This window comes from Ochotona curzoniae, unplaced genomic scaffold (genome assembly GCF_017591425.1).
Source record: "Ochotona curzoniae isolate NIBS_2020 unplaced genomic scaffold, NIBS_Ocur_1.0 scaffold_1037, whole genome shotgun sequence".
Lineage (NCBI taxonomy): Eukaryota > Metazoa > Chordata > Mammalia > Lagomorpha > Ochotonidae > Ochotona > Ochotona curzoniae.
In genome coordinates this window covers 11,278,652-11,293,958 of record NW_024467083.1, presented here as the reverse complement: position 1 = coordinate 11,293,958, position 15,307 = coordinate 11,278,652, and the positions used below count along the sequence as shown (strand labels likewise).

Here is a 15,307-nt window from a genome sequence, read left to right as displayed (position 1 = left end):
GGACAACTGTCCTGGCCAAGCTATGACAGCAAGTATCTGGGCGAGTAGAGACTCTTAGGTATTCACCATGTCAACCAACTATGTCAACCACTGTGTCAACCAATGGACGTTAAAAGGATTTTCTCAACCTTGGGGCAATAAAATCAACAGCATCTCAGAACTATTGAAACCACTTAAACAATACCCTTGAAACATGCTCTACATTGGAGACCCTAGGATGACATTGAATGACCATTCCCCAACCCCGGGTAATGAAGCGATTGGACTGCTGCGAGTGGCCCTGTACCCCAGATACAGGAAGAAAAAAGAAAATTGGAATCAATTGTCCCATCTACTTTCTCCCATTCCTCGGTCCTTCCCACCCTGATTGGTGGTCCACATGGGTGTTTATCCTTCTCAATTTTGTAAACACCAAAGATTAAAAAAAATTATCATTAAAAAGACCTAAAGCAATTTGGAAATTGCTCCTGGCTGGCTTTGGACTGGGACACCTCTAGTTGTTGTGGCCACTTGGGAAGTGAACCATCGGACAAAAGATCTTTCTATATCTCCTTCTCTCTGTATATCTGCTTTTCTAATTAAAATTTCAAATGTATACAAGTTTTCTCAGACATGCTGTTTTGAATTTCTATAATTTATATTCAAAGTGTGATTTTAGTTAATCAGGAATTGATAAAATGAAAAATTTAACTTTCAAGATAAAATAGTTTTCAAGTAGTTAGATTTTAATGTAGAGTTGAATGCATTCAGACCCACTTATTTCTATAGCATTACATTATACTGTGATATTGTATAAAATAGTTAAATCTAAAGAATGTACTATCAAGTATGGTAAGAAAAAATTTTGAGTAAAAACTACATGTTTTCCAGTAGCTTCACTTGCTAGCAATCACTTTGGAATTCTTTAGTAGTAGTTTTTTGGTTTTTTTTTTTTTTTTTTTTTTAGGAAGTCTAATGGCTTAAACTATAGGCTGGTGTGATTGCACATATAGAACATGTTGTTATAACACACTTAGTTTCATAACAAATTTTGTTCCAGGGCCTGGCACTATGGCTCATTGGTTAAATCCTTGCCTCACATGCGTCAGGATCCCATGTGGGCACCGGTTTGTGTTCCAGTTGCTGCACTCTCGCTGCTTGTGGCCTCGGAAAGCAGTAGCAGATGGCTCAAAGTCTTGGGACCCTGCGTGGAATAGCCACAAGAGGCTCCTGGCTTCTGGCTTCAGATCAGTTTGGCTTCAGCTGTTGCAACCACTTGCAGACTGAACTAACAGAAGATATTTCTGTTTCTCCTTTTCATGAAAAATAAATCAAGCTTAAAAAAAAAAAGATTTTGTTCTAGCTTCACAAAAATGTGCAAATCTGATTCTGAGATTATAATATTTCTAAACAAAATGATATCAAAATACTCTTTGTAGGCTGCAGTTTGAGTTTCTTTGACTTCTTAAAATATAGCTACCAGTCTTCATAAACTTGATTCCCATTGCTACAGACTATTCTGATTTTGGCTTAGGTAATTTTATATTGTGGTAATAATTGTCTCATTTTAGAGTGGAACTGAGATTCAATACTTACTTAAATAATCCATTAAGATAGTTTATAAGTACTTTTACATTTTGTTTTCTCATCCGTAGGTTTGTGTTCGCTATTTTCAAACAAACAGTATTGTTCATGTTTTGAAGCCAAAGTGTGTGTGTTTCTTCGGTTACCCTTCCTTCAACTACAGTCATCCACATCAGTTGCTGAAAACAACAGCTGGTAAGTGTGACCTCAGGACAACACGTGTCAGTCATATCATGTGTTCTCCTATTCAGTACTTCCTTTTTCAGTAAAATGTTGCCCTGAACCCTCCCCCTCTCTAGCCCTGTCCCATTTCCTTTTTTCTTGCCTCTGCTTCCCATCCTCCTCCCTCCTCTCCTCTGCCTACCACCTACCACATACTTTTCTTAATACTTGTGTCTTCATAATGCTTGGGATTGGGCTGCGTTGGGCCATATTCTTTATCATCTGACTCATCTAACTGCAAAACTTGGCATTGATATGACTGTCCCAGTCAAAGTAAATGATTGTCTTAACAGAAGTAGCTTTCTGTCATTGTACATACTGTATGTTTGATGAATGAGGCTCAGTCTGTCATTTTGATTTGTTATGATGAAACCATCCTGCTAAACAGAAAGTTCTCTGCTTTTACCCTTACTTACTTTTTGCACAACTATTTCTACCCTCTGTAAAAACTTGTAGATCTATGTGTTGAATTTTGCAAGAACCAAAGGGCATATTTTTTTCTGATACTAAGACCTTTATAAACAACTCTAGACTTCTGTTATATGGCTAAGTTTTGAACAAATATTCTGTCCTTAGTCTGTGCTTAAAATGAAAAATAGAGACTTCTACCCATATCCCCTCCTTGGATTCAGTCAATCTCTCTGTGCTTTTTATATGTCCCCTATTTTAATCTAAAGTGTGTAACTTTATCTTCACTTTTTCTGAGATTTTTTTTTTTCATAAAGTGATTTGTTATTTTTGTTGTTACTTACCGGAGAAATATAGCAGAAGCACCAACTTCCTGCTCCAGTCTCTGGTTACTTTTCATGACCTTTGAGTTCCTGGATCTACTAATTCCAGGATACTGGGATTCCTTGTTTGCCAGTTTCTACCTGTGTAACTGAGCAAGTTATTTAAGTTCTCTGAGTTTCATCATTTAGATAAAATTGGAATTTCTATAATATTTAGATCATTGTAAGAAGTTATTCCTGCAGCAAACATATTCTTTGATCACCAGTATGAACCAGGGCACTGATGCAGATACTCAGAATATGACAATAAATAATACAAAGATCCTTATCTGTTTATATTAAATGAATTAAAATACATGTGAAATATTTAATCCATACTTTTTCAAGATACTCATTTTTTTTTTGGCTCCAATTCTCAATCTTAAATATATTCCTTTCCTTTTTTTTTTAAGTTTTATTTATTTTTACCAGAAAGGCAAATTTACAGAGAGAAGGAGACACAGAGAGAAAGATCATCCATCCACCGATTCTCTCCCCAGGCGACCACAACAGCTAGAACTGAGCTAATCCAAATTCATGAGCCAGGAGCATCTTCCAGGTCTCTCACACAGATGCAGGGCCTCAAGACTTTGAGTCATGCTCCTCCACTTTTCCAGGCCATAAGCAGGCAAGTGGAAGTTGAGCAGCCAGACACGAACCAGCACCCATTTGGGATCCTGACACTTGTAGGTGGAAGATTAGCCAGTCAAACAGCCAATTCTCAATTTTGATTGTTCTATTTTCTTTTTATTGAAAAAAATAGATTCCTGGTTTTTAAGATTTATTTATTTACTTGAAACATGGGGGTATGGAGAAAGAAAACACAGGAAGAGAAATCTTCCATCTCTTGGTTGCAGCTATTTGTGGAGTGAACCAGAGAGTGGAACATCTCTCTCTCTCTCTTGAACTCTGACCTTCAAATAAAGAAATGCATTCTTTAAAAAAATGATGAATTTATTTGAAAGAGCAAGAGAGATCTCCCATCTGCTGGTTCACTCCCCATAAAACCTCAGCAGCCAGGTCTGGCCAAGCTCGAGCCAGGAGCCAGGAAATCCTTCCTAGTCTCCCATATTGGTGGTAGGCATGTCAGCAGGAAAGTGGATCAGAAAAAGATTAACTGGGGCTCAATAAAAGAATAGCTAGCATTTTTATATGGGATGTCACTGTTGCAATTGGAAGTCTAACGTGCTGTACCACAATGCTGAGCCTTATTTCACTCTTAATTTTCAGTGTTTTATAGGATCCCATCCTTGGTCCTCCCATATTCTCGTGTCACATTTTTACAGTCACATGCTCATTTACATTTTGAATACTTCGCATTCTGTATTTCTAACCCAAACCTATCACCAGTTGCTGGCCATGCCTCCTCATTTCAATATTGAATCTATGAGCCAGACTCCTCAAACTCAGTTTTACAAATATTTTCTTTTCTTCTTCCTGTATTACTTAATTCAGTAATGAGTTAAAATAGAAAACTGGAGTCAATGTGACTTCTCTTACTTCAATTTTGTCAATTGACAAACTTGTCAATTTTGTATGTTATATGAGGAGTCTTTTACAAGAAATTATATATTATCAAAAATCATGCATAGATTTCAAAAATTTTGGCACCAAAATGAGCTAAGCTTATTTCATTCCACTTTCCACAAACTTTTTGAAGTATCCTCTTGTTTCTTAAAGTTTGTCTTCTGGGGCCATCACAAATGCATGATAGTTTAAGCCTCTGTAAGTAGTGCCAGCATCCCATATAGGAGCTTGTTTGAGTCTTTACTGCTCTACTTCTGATCTGGCTTCCTGATAAAATGCCTGGGAAAACTGCCCAAGATTCCCCTTGGTCCCCTGCACCCACATGGGAGATCTAGAAGAAGTTTCATGCTTCTGGATTTGGGTTGGCCCAGCTCTGGTTGTTGTGACCATTTGGGGAGTGAACCACCAGATGGAAGATCTCTCTGTCTTTCCTTCCCTGTAAATCTACCTCCCAAATTAAAAAAAATAATAATAAGTCTTCTACTTTTCAGTAAGCTTTGAAAAATACTTAAACATAAACTTCAGACTACATCTAAATGTACTTTAAGGGTAAACTCCATGCTTCAGTTTCTTACCTTCAGTAGCCTCCTGTTCTCCCAGTCTCGTTTTCTTCAACCAGTCCCTTCCCAACCTCATCCAGCAATTCAAAATCTTTCTTCCCTGAAATTTTAGGCCTGAAGTCACAGATCTGATGTTTTAGATTTAGTTTTAATGATTTGTTTATTTGAAAGGTAGAAAGAGAGGGAAAATGAAAGAAACAGAGATTTCATAACTGCAAATTTACTTGCCAAATGACTGATGGCTGGGACTGGGCCAGTCTGAAGCCAGGACCCTGGAACTCCATCCAGTCACCCGTATGGGTGGCAAGGGTTTAAGTATTTGGCCTGTGTTCCACTGTTTTTTTTTTTTTTTTTTTTTTTTTTTTTTTTTTTTTTGTGCATTAGCATGAAGTCTGATTTGAAATGCAGCATCTGGGACTTGAACCAATACCCACATAGGATGCCAGTGTTGCAGGTGGCAGCTTTTTACTTGCCATGCAACACCTGGCCCTTGAATCAGTTATTTTGAATTATAAACTATCCTACAATTTAGTGGTTTAAAACAGTGGTGATTACTTCTTAGAGTTCTGTGGGTTAGCTAAGTGGTTCTGCTGTTGGTTTCTCGTGGGCTTTCACTAATGTGACTCCTTTTCTGTGGGGTCTTCTGAATGGAAGATCCAAGATGGTTCCATTTGCATGCCTGACAATTGGCACTGATTTTCAGCTGGGGCATCTCATGATTTTTATATGTTTGGAAAATAGATTGGTGTCATATGGAGATCTCACGGTGTATTCCAAAAGAGGTTGTGAGGATGTTAGAGCCTAGGTTCCTGAAATTTCTCAACTTTGCTTCTGCTATGTTTGCTTGGGCGAAAGAAGTCGTTTGCCTACCACTGGTTTAAGAAGTGGTAAAATTACTCCACCTCTAGTTGGAAACAGTTGCAAAGAATTTATAACTACGTTAACTTACTGCTCCTGATTCCCTTTAGGATAAGATTCAAACACTTGAGTATGCAAAGCCTTTCTAAATATGGACAGATTTATTGGCACATACCCTATCCTTCTCAGCCTCATAAAACTGTCACTCCCTGCTCAGGCTTTGCACCATCAAATTCCCAACCTCTTGCTGTACTTTCATAATATCACTTTGCTAAAGCTGCCACAATGTTTTCGCTGCTTGTTTTCTGGTTACTTTGATTTCTGTTCTTCAGTATAACCCTATGGTAATCACTCTTGAGTACAAACTTTGTGTACTTCTTTAGCTATTTCCTACAATGGCAAGTCTTAAAACTGGAATTACTTATTAAGTCAAGGATGGAATCAAAGTTGTGGACTTAAAAAATGTCTTTTCTTTTAAGGCTTTTGATACTTAATGCCAAACTCCTTTTCAGAAAGATTCCAGTTTATACTCTGAGCAGCAGACTGTGAGAGAGCCCATCTTACTAGAGGGGAAATAAGAGGTACCTAATATCTCCATATCCAAAATATATTTTACATTTCTTTGCTAGTATCTCCTATTTATTCAAGAAAATTTCACAAATTTGGTTAACTTATTAATATATTTTTATAAGCAAATAGAGTTAGTAGTAGATTAAAGATAAGGGAACACAGCTGCGCAGGTTCAGAGCCATCTTTTATCATAGAAATGAAAGGCTCTGTGCATGCCTTGTGTTGTCCTGAAGTTCTCTCTTTTGAGTAAAGGGGCAAAAAAATCAAAGTAAGAAAGAGAAGTTTAAGAGATAAGTTGGTAGAACATAGTTGGCACATATTCCTATCATGTCTGCTATAGAACTCTTTGAGTTTTAGCCACTAGCAATGAGAACAGTTGTATGAAATCAAAAGAGAACCAAGAACAAGCTAGTAATGATTATTACAGTTTCATAATGAACAAGGAGGTTCAACAGGGTCTCTCTCTTTAAGTAATATTTTTATTTCATTTTCTATTCATACAATTGTTTCAAATCTCATTAATTTGTTATTAGAGGCTTGGATAGCCCTATAAAAGAACATTATTTTGGAAATTGAAAAATAGAAATTCTATGGCAGTGTCGTGGAATAACTAATTTATTTACATCTTTGATAGTTATAAAAATGGTTATGCTTTTAAAAATTATAAAATGTGATTATCTATTATATGAACCATTCCAGCCCCTGCTTGAGAACATTATTTGATTTTAGATATAAAAGCACCTGTTGCTAATGTATTATTCATTTAATAAGATAATCTCTCATTTGTTTTTGAAGCTCTGCATGGACAGATTGTTCAGTTCAAACTCTCAGATATTGGAGAAGGGATTAGAGAAGTAACTGTTAAAGAATGGTAAGTTAATCTTAAAAACATTTTTTTACATACATTTTAAAATAATTGCAGTATAAAATTAAGAAACTTCTTTAGATAAAATATGATGTTTTTTGTCAAAGCAGATGGGTGGCATTACTTTGTGTTGATAATAGTTTGGTAAGAATTTATCACTCATTAAGGGTTTTTATTTTATGCAGTTTCTCTTTTATAATATACATATATATATATATACACACATATACAAGGCCCACCCCTCACTGCAGCCTGAAAAGAGACATGAATCTCAGAGTTGTCATTGTGTGGTAGTGGCAAAGCTGCCACCTGCAGCGTTGGCATCCTATCTGGCTACTGGTTTTTGTCCTGGCTGCTCACTTCTGATCTGGCTCTCTGCTAATAGCCTGGGAGAAGCAGTGGTAGATGGTCCAAGTGCTTGGGCCCCTGGCTTTGCTTTTGCCTGGCCTACCACTAGCCATTACAGCCATCTATGGAATGAACCAGCAGATGAAAGCGCTGTCTCTCTCTCTCACACACACATTGTGATTTCTAAAGTAAATAAATGCATCTTTTTTTTTAAGAGATTGAATCTTTTATGAACAATAAGTTGATTTTAGGCCATATGTTTTAAGAACACTTAATGTATTAATGTAATGTTTCCTTCCAAACAATGTTGACACCATCATCTAGTCAAAGCTCTCGCTACCATATTGAAAATTGCTTCAATGAGATTGTGTTTTTGACTCACCATTGCAAGACTGCCTGTTTGTTTAGAGAATGGCCAGACATTTTAACAAAAATGTATGAAGCTAATAATAACGTTTGAAAAACATAAAAAATGCTGAAAATTTGGGTCTGAAAAAAGAAAAAAAAATTCTTTCCCCCTTACTCATTCCCAACTCCTTTTTTTTTTTTTCCTTTTGCTTCAAGGAAGAAAAACACTTCCTCATGCTGAGCTAAGTCTTAAATGTTTAGAAGTAGCAGTTACAACAAGTGAAGAAATATTTACTTTCACTAGCTTTTCTTTTTCTTTTTCTTTTTCTTTTTTTAAGATTATTTATTTCCTCAGTTGAGATGCACAGTGACCAGCAGAGGAGGAGTAAGAATTGTTTTCGCTCTGCTGGTTACTGCCCAGATGCCTGCAGCAGCTGCGGCTGAAAGAGGTCAAAGCCAGGAATCCATCCAGGTCCCCCTCTTGGGTGGCAGGTGCCCAAGCACTTCTAGCTTCATCTGCTTCCCACTCATGTCTACAGGGAGCCGGGTTAAAAAGGGAATGTCCAGAACTCAAATTGGCTCTCTGATCTGGGATAATGGTGTGGCAAGCTGTGCCTTAATTTGCTGTGCCACAATGCTGGCCCCTCCTTTAGATTTTAACATTAAAGACTCTTTTAAGAATCTGATTCTGGGTCTGGCATTTGCTTCAGCAATTAAGATGCCAAGAGGGATGCTTGCATCCTGTGTCCAGGTGCCTGGGTTCCAGTCCCAGCTCTGTTTCTGCATCTGTCTCTTCCTGCTAACATGCACACTCAGAAACAGGAGGTAATGACTGAAGGATTGGCGTTCCTGCTACCCATGTGGGAACCCAGATGGAGTTCCAGGCTCCCAGTGTCTGCCTGGTTCAGCCCTGGTTGTTGTGTGCATTTACAGGGTAGATCCACAAATGGGAATAAGCTTTGTTCCTTTCTTTCCCCATCTCTGTTTCTCTCTCTCTTTCAAATAAATGGAAAGAATTAGATTCAGCTTCCTGAACATTTTAGCTTGCACTTGTAAGTTAGAGAAAAACTGTAATAGCATAAGCATACTTTTTGATTTTTATCTGTGGAATGTTTTGGTATTATGGGAGGAGCAACAGAAGAAAGGAGACCATCTGTATTATTAGCTGCTTTACCTGAGTCCTCTACTTTGACCTGTTTTTCTTGTTCTCTAGCAGGTGTTACCTCTTGGTTTTTTTTTTTTTAATGTTCATTTATTTTCATCTGTTTGAAAGAACAAAAGAGAGAGGGGGAGAAAGACCAAAACTAGGCAACAGAAATCCATCCATGTTCTCCCACTTGCAAGCACTTGAATTATCATTTGCTTTCTAGCAAGAAGCTAGATTGGAAATTGAGCAGCTAGGACTTGAAACAGTATTTGAACCAATATAGGACAGAGGTGTCCCAAAACAATGGTTTAATCTGCTGTAACCCAACACCCACCTCCCTTCTTGACTTGTAAAATGAGGTTAACTATATTTGATCTTCAAGTTTATAGTGCTTGTTGAAAAGACAAATGGTAATAATTTGTAAGACATGCCTTTTTGGACATTGTTAGGTGTCTGTTGTTCTCTAATAACTTATATTATAGGGTTTAAGGCTCTATGAATAGGAAATAGCTTTTTTCTTAAAGAAAACCTAGTAACAAACAGCCATTTGATTCATTTTTCAGATGTTCTGTAAGAATTACTGAGTATTCTTGAATTTTGTGTTTATTTTCTGATAATGTCTAAGTAATTCAAGGGGAGGAGATACGCACTTCGTAAAATGCTAAAAACCAGAAATCTGTCAATCAAATGGAGTCTTGGAATAGAAATTTGAGTATGAAGGAATGCTTAACTTAATACAAGGTAATGTCATTTTGTATAAATGGCAGTAAAGTCTCATTTATTCTTGCAATGTATAGAAGTACTGCTCATGGCCTGGGGAAAGCAGTGGAAGATGGCCCAGGTGCTTGGGACCCTGCTGGTCACATAGGAGATCTGGAAGAAGCTCCCAGCTTCAGCCTGACCCAGTCCTGGCAGCTGTGGTCATCAGTGGAATAACCAGCAGATGAAAGATCTCTTCTTTCTATGTCTCCCTCTCTCACTCTAACTCTTTCAAACAAAGAGATAAATTTAAAAAGAGAGAGAGAGAGTAGGGGGTGGGGGAAGAAGGAAGAAAGAAAAATTATAGGAGCAAATGTGTGACTAAGAAAAATACTCTGCTCCCTTCTTCTCTGCTCCCTTCTTCTCTTTCCTTAGTTCTCTTCTGTCTCTGTCTTTACTTCCCAATTCTCCAAAGAAACTTCATCTGAGGCCATCCCATTCCTGATTCTTGTGTGCTTGCCAATACAGGGTCTAGCACAGTCCATCACCCTGATCAGCTTATGCAAATGCTGGTGTTTGCAATCTGGGTCAGTTTTAGCTCCAACCCTGTCTTCTACACAAACCAATGGGTATTGCAGCCCAGCCCGATCCTGCCTACCACACACTTGGCCTTCATGCAAACCAGTGAAAGCTGCAACCTAGTCAGAGTAACCCTCAATAAGCCCCACTGGCCTGCCTTCTGTCCTGGTTCCCGTGCCTCCCAATATGCACAGCAGACTGTTTCTGTCTGTCCCACATCCCCTTCAGCTCTCAAACTTGTCAATGGGCATTAAAACCTAGTTCGATCCGAGCAGCCCACACATATCTTGACAGGTGCCACTCTGTCTAGCCATGCTTGCCCCCCAGTGGGAGTGGCAACACAAAGGGAGGAGCCCACAATTTCTGTACTGGGCCCATTCCCACTCCTGGATTTTGTATTCTCCAGGTGGTTCTGCAGTTTAACTTGACAAAATTTGCGCCCTGTGCCAACATTTGCCAGCTGATTCTGTAGCAAAGCCTAACCAACCCATACCCACTCTGGCTTATGCAGGCACCAGTAGGAGTAGGAACAGTTGACCTAGCCTGGCTTTACGCTGATCCAACTCACATGAGGCCAACAGGTACTGTAGCCCTGCCTGGCCTGATCTGCCCCATCCCAGCTCTCAAGCTCACCAGTGGTAGTGGTGGTCCAGCAGGGGAGTCCCATGCAGCCCCTCTACAAGGTTCACTCCTGCCCTCTGCCACTGGGTCTCACACATGCTGATTTAGCAGTGTGGCCCAGGCTAGCATGGCCCTGCTCACCTTGGCATTTGACAGTGGATGCTGTTGCAGCCTGACCGGGCCCAGCCCACCCCAAATTCCAGCTCATGTTGGTGGGTGCTATAGCATAGCCCAGCCCAGCCAGCCCCCAGATTTGGCCCTTATGTGAACTGTCTTATGCTGCAGTCTGACCCGGCCTGACCCACACTCCATTCTGGTGCTCAGATTTGCCAGCGGGTAATATGAACTGGCCCAGCCTGGTTTGCCCCAGACCTGAGCCAAATATATGCCGGAGGGTACCATTTCTTGGCCTAGTCTGGACTGCTCCCTATTGTGGTTCTTGCTCTCACCTGCAGAGACTGTGTCCCAACAGAGGAGTTTCCCAAGCTCCTCCATAAGAACCTCTCCCAACACCAGATCTTGCACATACCAGTGAGTCCATGGGCCAGCCCTACTTGGTCCACCTCCTGTCCTAGCAGGAACAGTGGCATTTCCTGACTGACCCTCACCCATTACGGTTCTTGCTGTTGGGTGCTACATCCCAGCCAATCCTGGTCCCCACCTAGACACAACTCACACATGGCTCAATAGGGGCAGAGACTTAACCTAGCCCATCCTTTATCCACCCTGGTTCTCATGAAGTCCAGTGGGTGCTGGTGTCTAGCCCAATATGGCACACCCCAGACCCAGTACACACTTGTGCTGAGGGACACTTCAGCTATTTCCAGACCAGACAGCAGCCCCCATTCTAGCTCTTGTAGTCACCAGTGGGAACCACAACCCAGCCAGTGTGTCCCTTTTGCTCCCCAACCAGGCCTGTTTCCAGCCTCAGATCTTATGTGTGCCAGTGGTTTCTCTGGCCCAGCTTTGCATAGCCCCTCACCTGTCTTGGCCTTTGCCTTGGATGCTGTAGCCTGGCCTGACCTGGCCAGCCCCCAGTCCCAACTCTTGCTGGCAGGTGCTAGACGCTGGCCTTGCTCAATCTGCTCCTATCCCTGGCTCGTGCAAACCGGTAGGTGTGACAGCCTAGCCTGGCATGAGCCACGCTCCAGCCTGGTTTTTACACTTGCCAGTGACATAAGGTTTGCTCAGCCCTGTCTGGTCTGTCCCCCTTTCAAAACCAACCCACATTCTAGCCAACAAGTGGAGTTACTTTGTCCAGCCTGCCCAACCCCCAGGCCTGGACCACAAGCTCACCAGTGGGAACTATAACCCAGTAGAGGAGTTTCCCAAGTTCTGCCACTTGGCCTACTCTCAGACCCAGATCTCACGCATGCTAACGGGTGCTAGGCTTTTGCCCAGCATAGTCTGCCCCTCCATCTTGGCCTTTGAATGAGCTGGTACATGCTGGATACTGGTCTGCCCCACACCCTGTTTTAGGATGCACATGCAGGTCCTGCAGCCTGGACCTACCCGGCCTATTTTTGTTCCCAGTACTCATGAGTATTGGTGGGTTCTGTGGTCACAGCTAGCTCAATTCATCACCATTCCAACACTTAAGTGAACCACTGGGACTTGTGTTTCCACATGGTTGTGTCCACATATCCCCCGCAGAATCTACCCCCAGTCCTGGCTCACTTGCTTACTGGTTAGTGCCGTGGCCCTGCCTAATGTTTCCTGTCCCCTGTTCCTGCACTCAGTCAGGTATTGTGATCTAGTCCTTTTAGACAGGCATTCAGGCTGAACTTTTGCATGGACTGTCATGCAATGTTCCGTGTTGACAAGCCCATCTCATAACTCCCATGTGGGTAGGTGATTGGCCTGACCCATACAGAACCTTTGGTGTCTTCTATCCAAACTACCAGGTCTCAGTCACCTTGCTTACCTGCAAGTATAGTGGCCCTGTCATTAGGAGTCCCTCAGTATTTTTCACCTACAGGGATGGTGGCCTTATCCATGGATATCCTTAGGCAGTAATTCCACAATCCCAAGTCCTCAGAGCTCACCACTGGCAGAGCCCAGCACCAATTGGCGTTCTGGCTGAACAAGCAAAGATGGTCCCAGCCACTCTGAAGTAGCCTGGACAAGTTATGCAAAAACAAATGAATGAGATTCAGCCATTTTCCTTAAGCAAATACTTGCAATACTTTTGTAAGCTTATTAGTTTCCAGGATTCTGGAAAAGTTGACCTTTAACAGTTGTCATTGTACATGTTGCTCATATGGAGGAGCTGATTCTTGTAATTCCTTATTCTCCCCTTCTGGAAATGAACATCTTGTGCTTTTTACAAATCTGTTTACATATGTGTGTGTGTATGTATATATATCTGATAGTGTTAAAGGGAGGGAGGGACACAGAATGAGCTCCCGTTCATTTGGTCAGTCTCCGTGTCCACAAAAGTCAAGGTTGGCTGAGGCTGAAATCAAGAATCAGGAACTCAATCCCAGTCTTCTACAAAGGTAGCTGGGAATTAATCACTTGAGCCGTTTCTGCTTCCTTTCAGGATCCACATTTGCAAGAATCTGGAGTTAGGACTCAGAGGCAAATAGTGAACAGTTATTTTGATATGCAACACTGGTGTCTTAACCACTTAGACTAATGCTCACCCTGTATGTGCTTATAAATCTAGATGAGCTATTGGCATGAATTGAGAACTGGTTAAGACACAAGGACAGGGCCCGGCGGCATGACCTAGTGGCTAAAGTACTTGCCTTGAACGCCCTGGGATTCCATATGGGCGCCGGTTCTAATCCCGGCAGCTCCACTTCCCATCTAGCTCCCTGCTTGTGGCCTGGGAAAGCAGTCAAGGACAGCCCAAAACCTTGGAACCCTGCACCCATGTGGAAGACCTGGAAAAAGTTCCTGGCTCCTGGCTTCGGATCAGCATAGCATCAGCCATTGCGTTCACTTGGGGAGTGAATCGTCAGACGGAAGATCTTCCTTTCTGTCTCTCCTCCTCTCTGTATATCTGACTTTCCAATAAAAATTAAAATAAATCTTTAAAAAAAAAAGAAAGATACAAGGACAGAGTTGAGTGAAAAATTCATTTGAATAATTGAGACAGTAAGACAAATGCGCCATATATATTAAAAATGGCATTAAAATCAAAATAATGTAATTTATGACGCAGCAGATTAAGCATCACCTGTGATACCAGCACCCCATAGGAATGCAAGTTCAAGTCCTGCCTAATCTACTTTTGATTTCAACTCTGACTGGGAAAGTAGTGGACGATGGTCCAGGAGTTTGCTCTTTTTATTTTTTATTTTTATTGGAAAGTCAGATATACAGAGAGGAGAAGAAACAGAGAGGAAGATATTCCATTTGCTGATTCACTCCTCAAGTGGCCACAGCGGCCAGCACTGAGCCCATCCGAAGCCAGAAACCAGGACCCTCTGCCTCCCACACGGGTTCAGAGTCCCAAGGCTTTGGGCCATCCTCGACTACTTTCTCAGGCCACAAGCCGGGAGCTGGATGGGAAGCGGGGCCTCTGGGATTAGAACCAGCTCCTATATGGGACCCCAATGCATGCAAGGCAAGGACTTTAGTCACTTGGCTTACCACACCTCACCCAGGAGTTTGCTCTTACTGCCTACATGGGAGGCCCAAGTGGAGTTCTAGACTCCTGGCTCTGGACATTTGGAGAGTGGCCAGAACCTGAAAGATCTCATCCTGCATTCTCTGTCTCTCCCTCTCCCACTGTTCCTCTGTCTTTCAAAAATAAAAAAATAAAATAAAATAAAATTAGAACTTCTTTTCCCAAGAAATGGATTAGGTAGAACACCTGAAGGTTTAATAAGTTCTTGAATGATATATGTATTGGGGTTTTAAAATTCTCAGTGTTTCTTAGAGATATGTTAAAGAGACTCTGAGACCATTGCAGTCAGCTCCGAAATGTCCCTTCGGACACTATCTGGAGGTAAGTGTTGAACCACACAGACACTGATCTATCTCCGTGTGGCATTTGCATTGTTAGGGAGATCTGTACTTATGATTGTTAATGTAAATAAAAGTGTCTCTTGATGTTTTCTTTTAGGTATGTAAAAGAAGGAGATACAGTGTCTCAGTTTGATAGCATCTGTGAAGTCCAAAGTGATAAAGCCTCTGTTACCATCACTAGTCGTTATGATGGAGTCATTAAAAAGCTCTATTACAATCTAGATGAGATTGCCTATGTTGGAAAGCCGTTAGTAGACATAGAAACAGAAGCTTTAAAAGGTACTGTATAAGTGTTCTTGTGTTTTGCCAAATTGGTTGCTTCTGTCCGTTTGTCATTGACTCCAAATTAGTAACTTACAGGGTATGAATTGGAGGCATAGGAAAATAAAAAAAAGTTCTGTGTGATGCACAATTATTCTTTGACAGTTATCATGTTAAAAATGCATCCAGTAAGTCTACAATTGAGCCATCAAAAAACCTACTTTAGTGTTCAAAGAAACAACTTTCCTTGTGAAATGAAAAGCATGTGTAAGAATGCAAAGATTAAATCCAAAGATTAAATACAAACTAATGGAGTAGCTCTATTCATTACTGAGTTTTTGTCTTTTTTGTTTTTTATATACTGATTTTCTTTTTAAAGCACACCTGTTGG

The 15,307-nt window shown here is 40.9% G+C and overlaps 1 protein-coding gene across 4 annotated transcripts in view; it reads left to right on the top strand.

Moving 5' to 3' along the window:
* DBT (dihydrolipoamide branched chain transacylase E2) overlaps positions 1–15,307 on the top strand; it is a 45,858-nt gene that overhangs the window by 11,638 nt on the left and 18,913 nt on the right. For 2 of the 4 annotated variants that reach the window (XM_040998360.1, XM_040998362.1), the window contains exons 2-4: positions 1,635–1,758; positions 6,866–6,941; positions 14,753–14,934. In XM_040998360.1, the coding sequence (XP_040854294.1) occupies positions 1,635–1,758; positions 6,866–6,941; positions 14,753–14,934 (382 nt within the window). Of the gene's footprint in view, positions 1–1,634; positions 1,759–6,012; positions 6,082–6,865; positions 6,942–14,752; positions 14,935–15,307 lie in introns of those variants that run through there. The other 2 variants (XM_040998364.1, XM_040998363.1) reach the window with 2 other exon arrangements.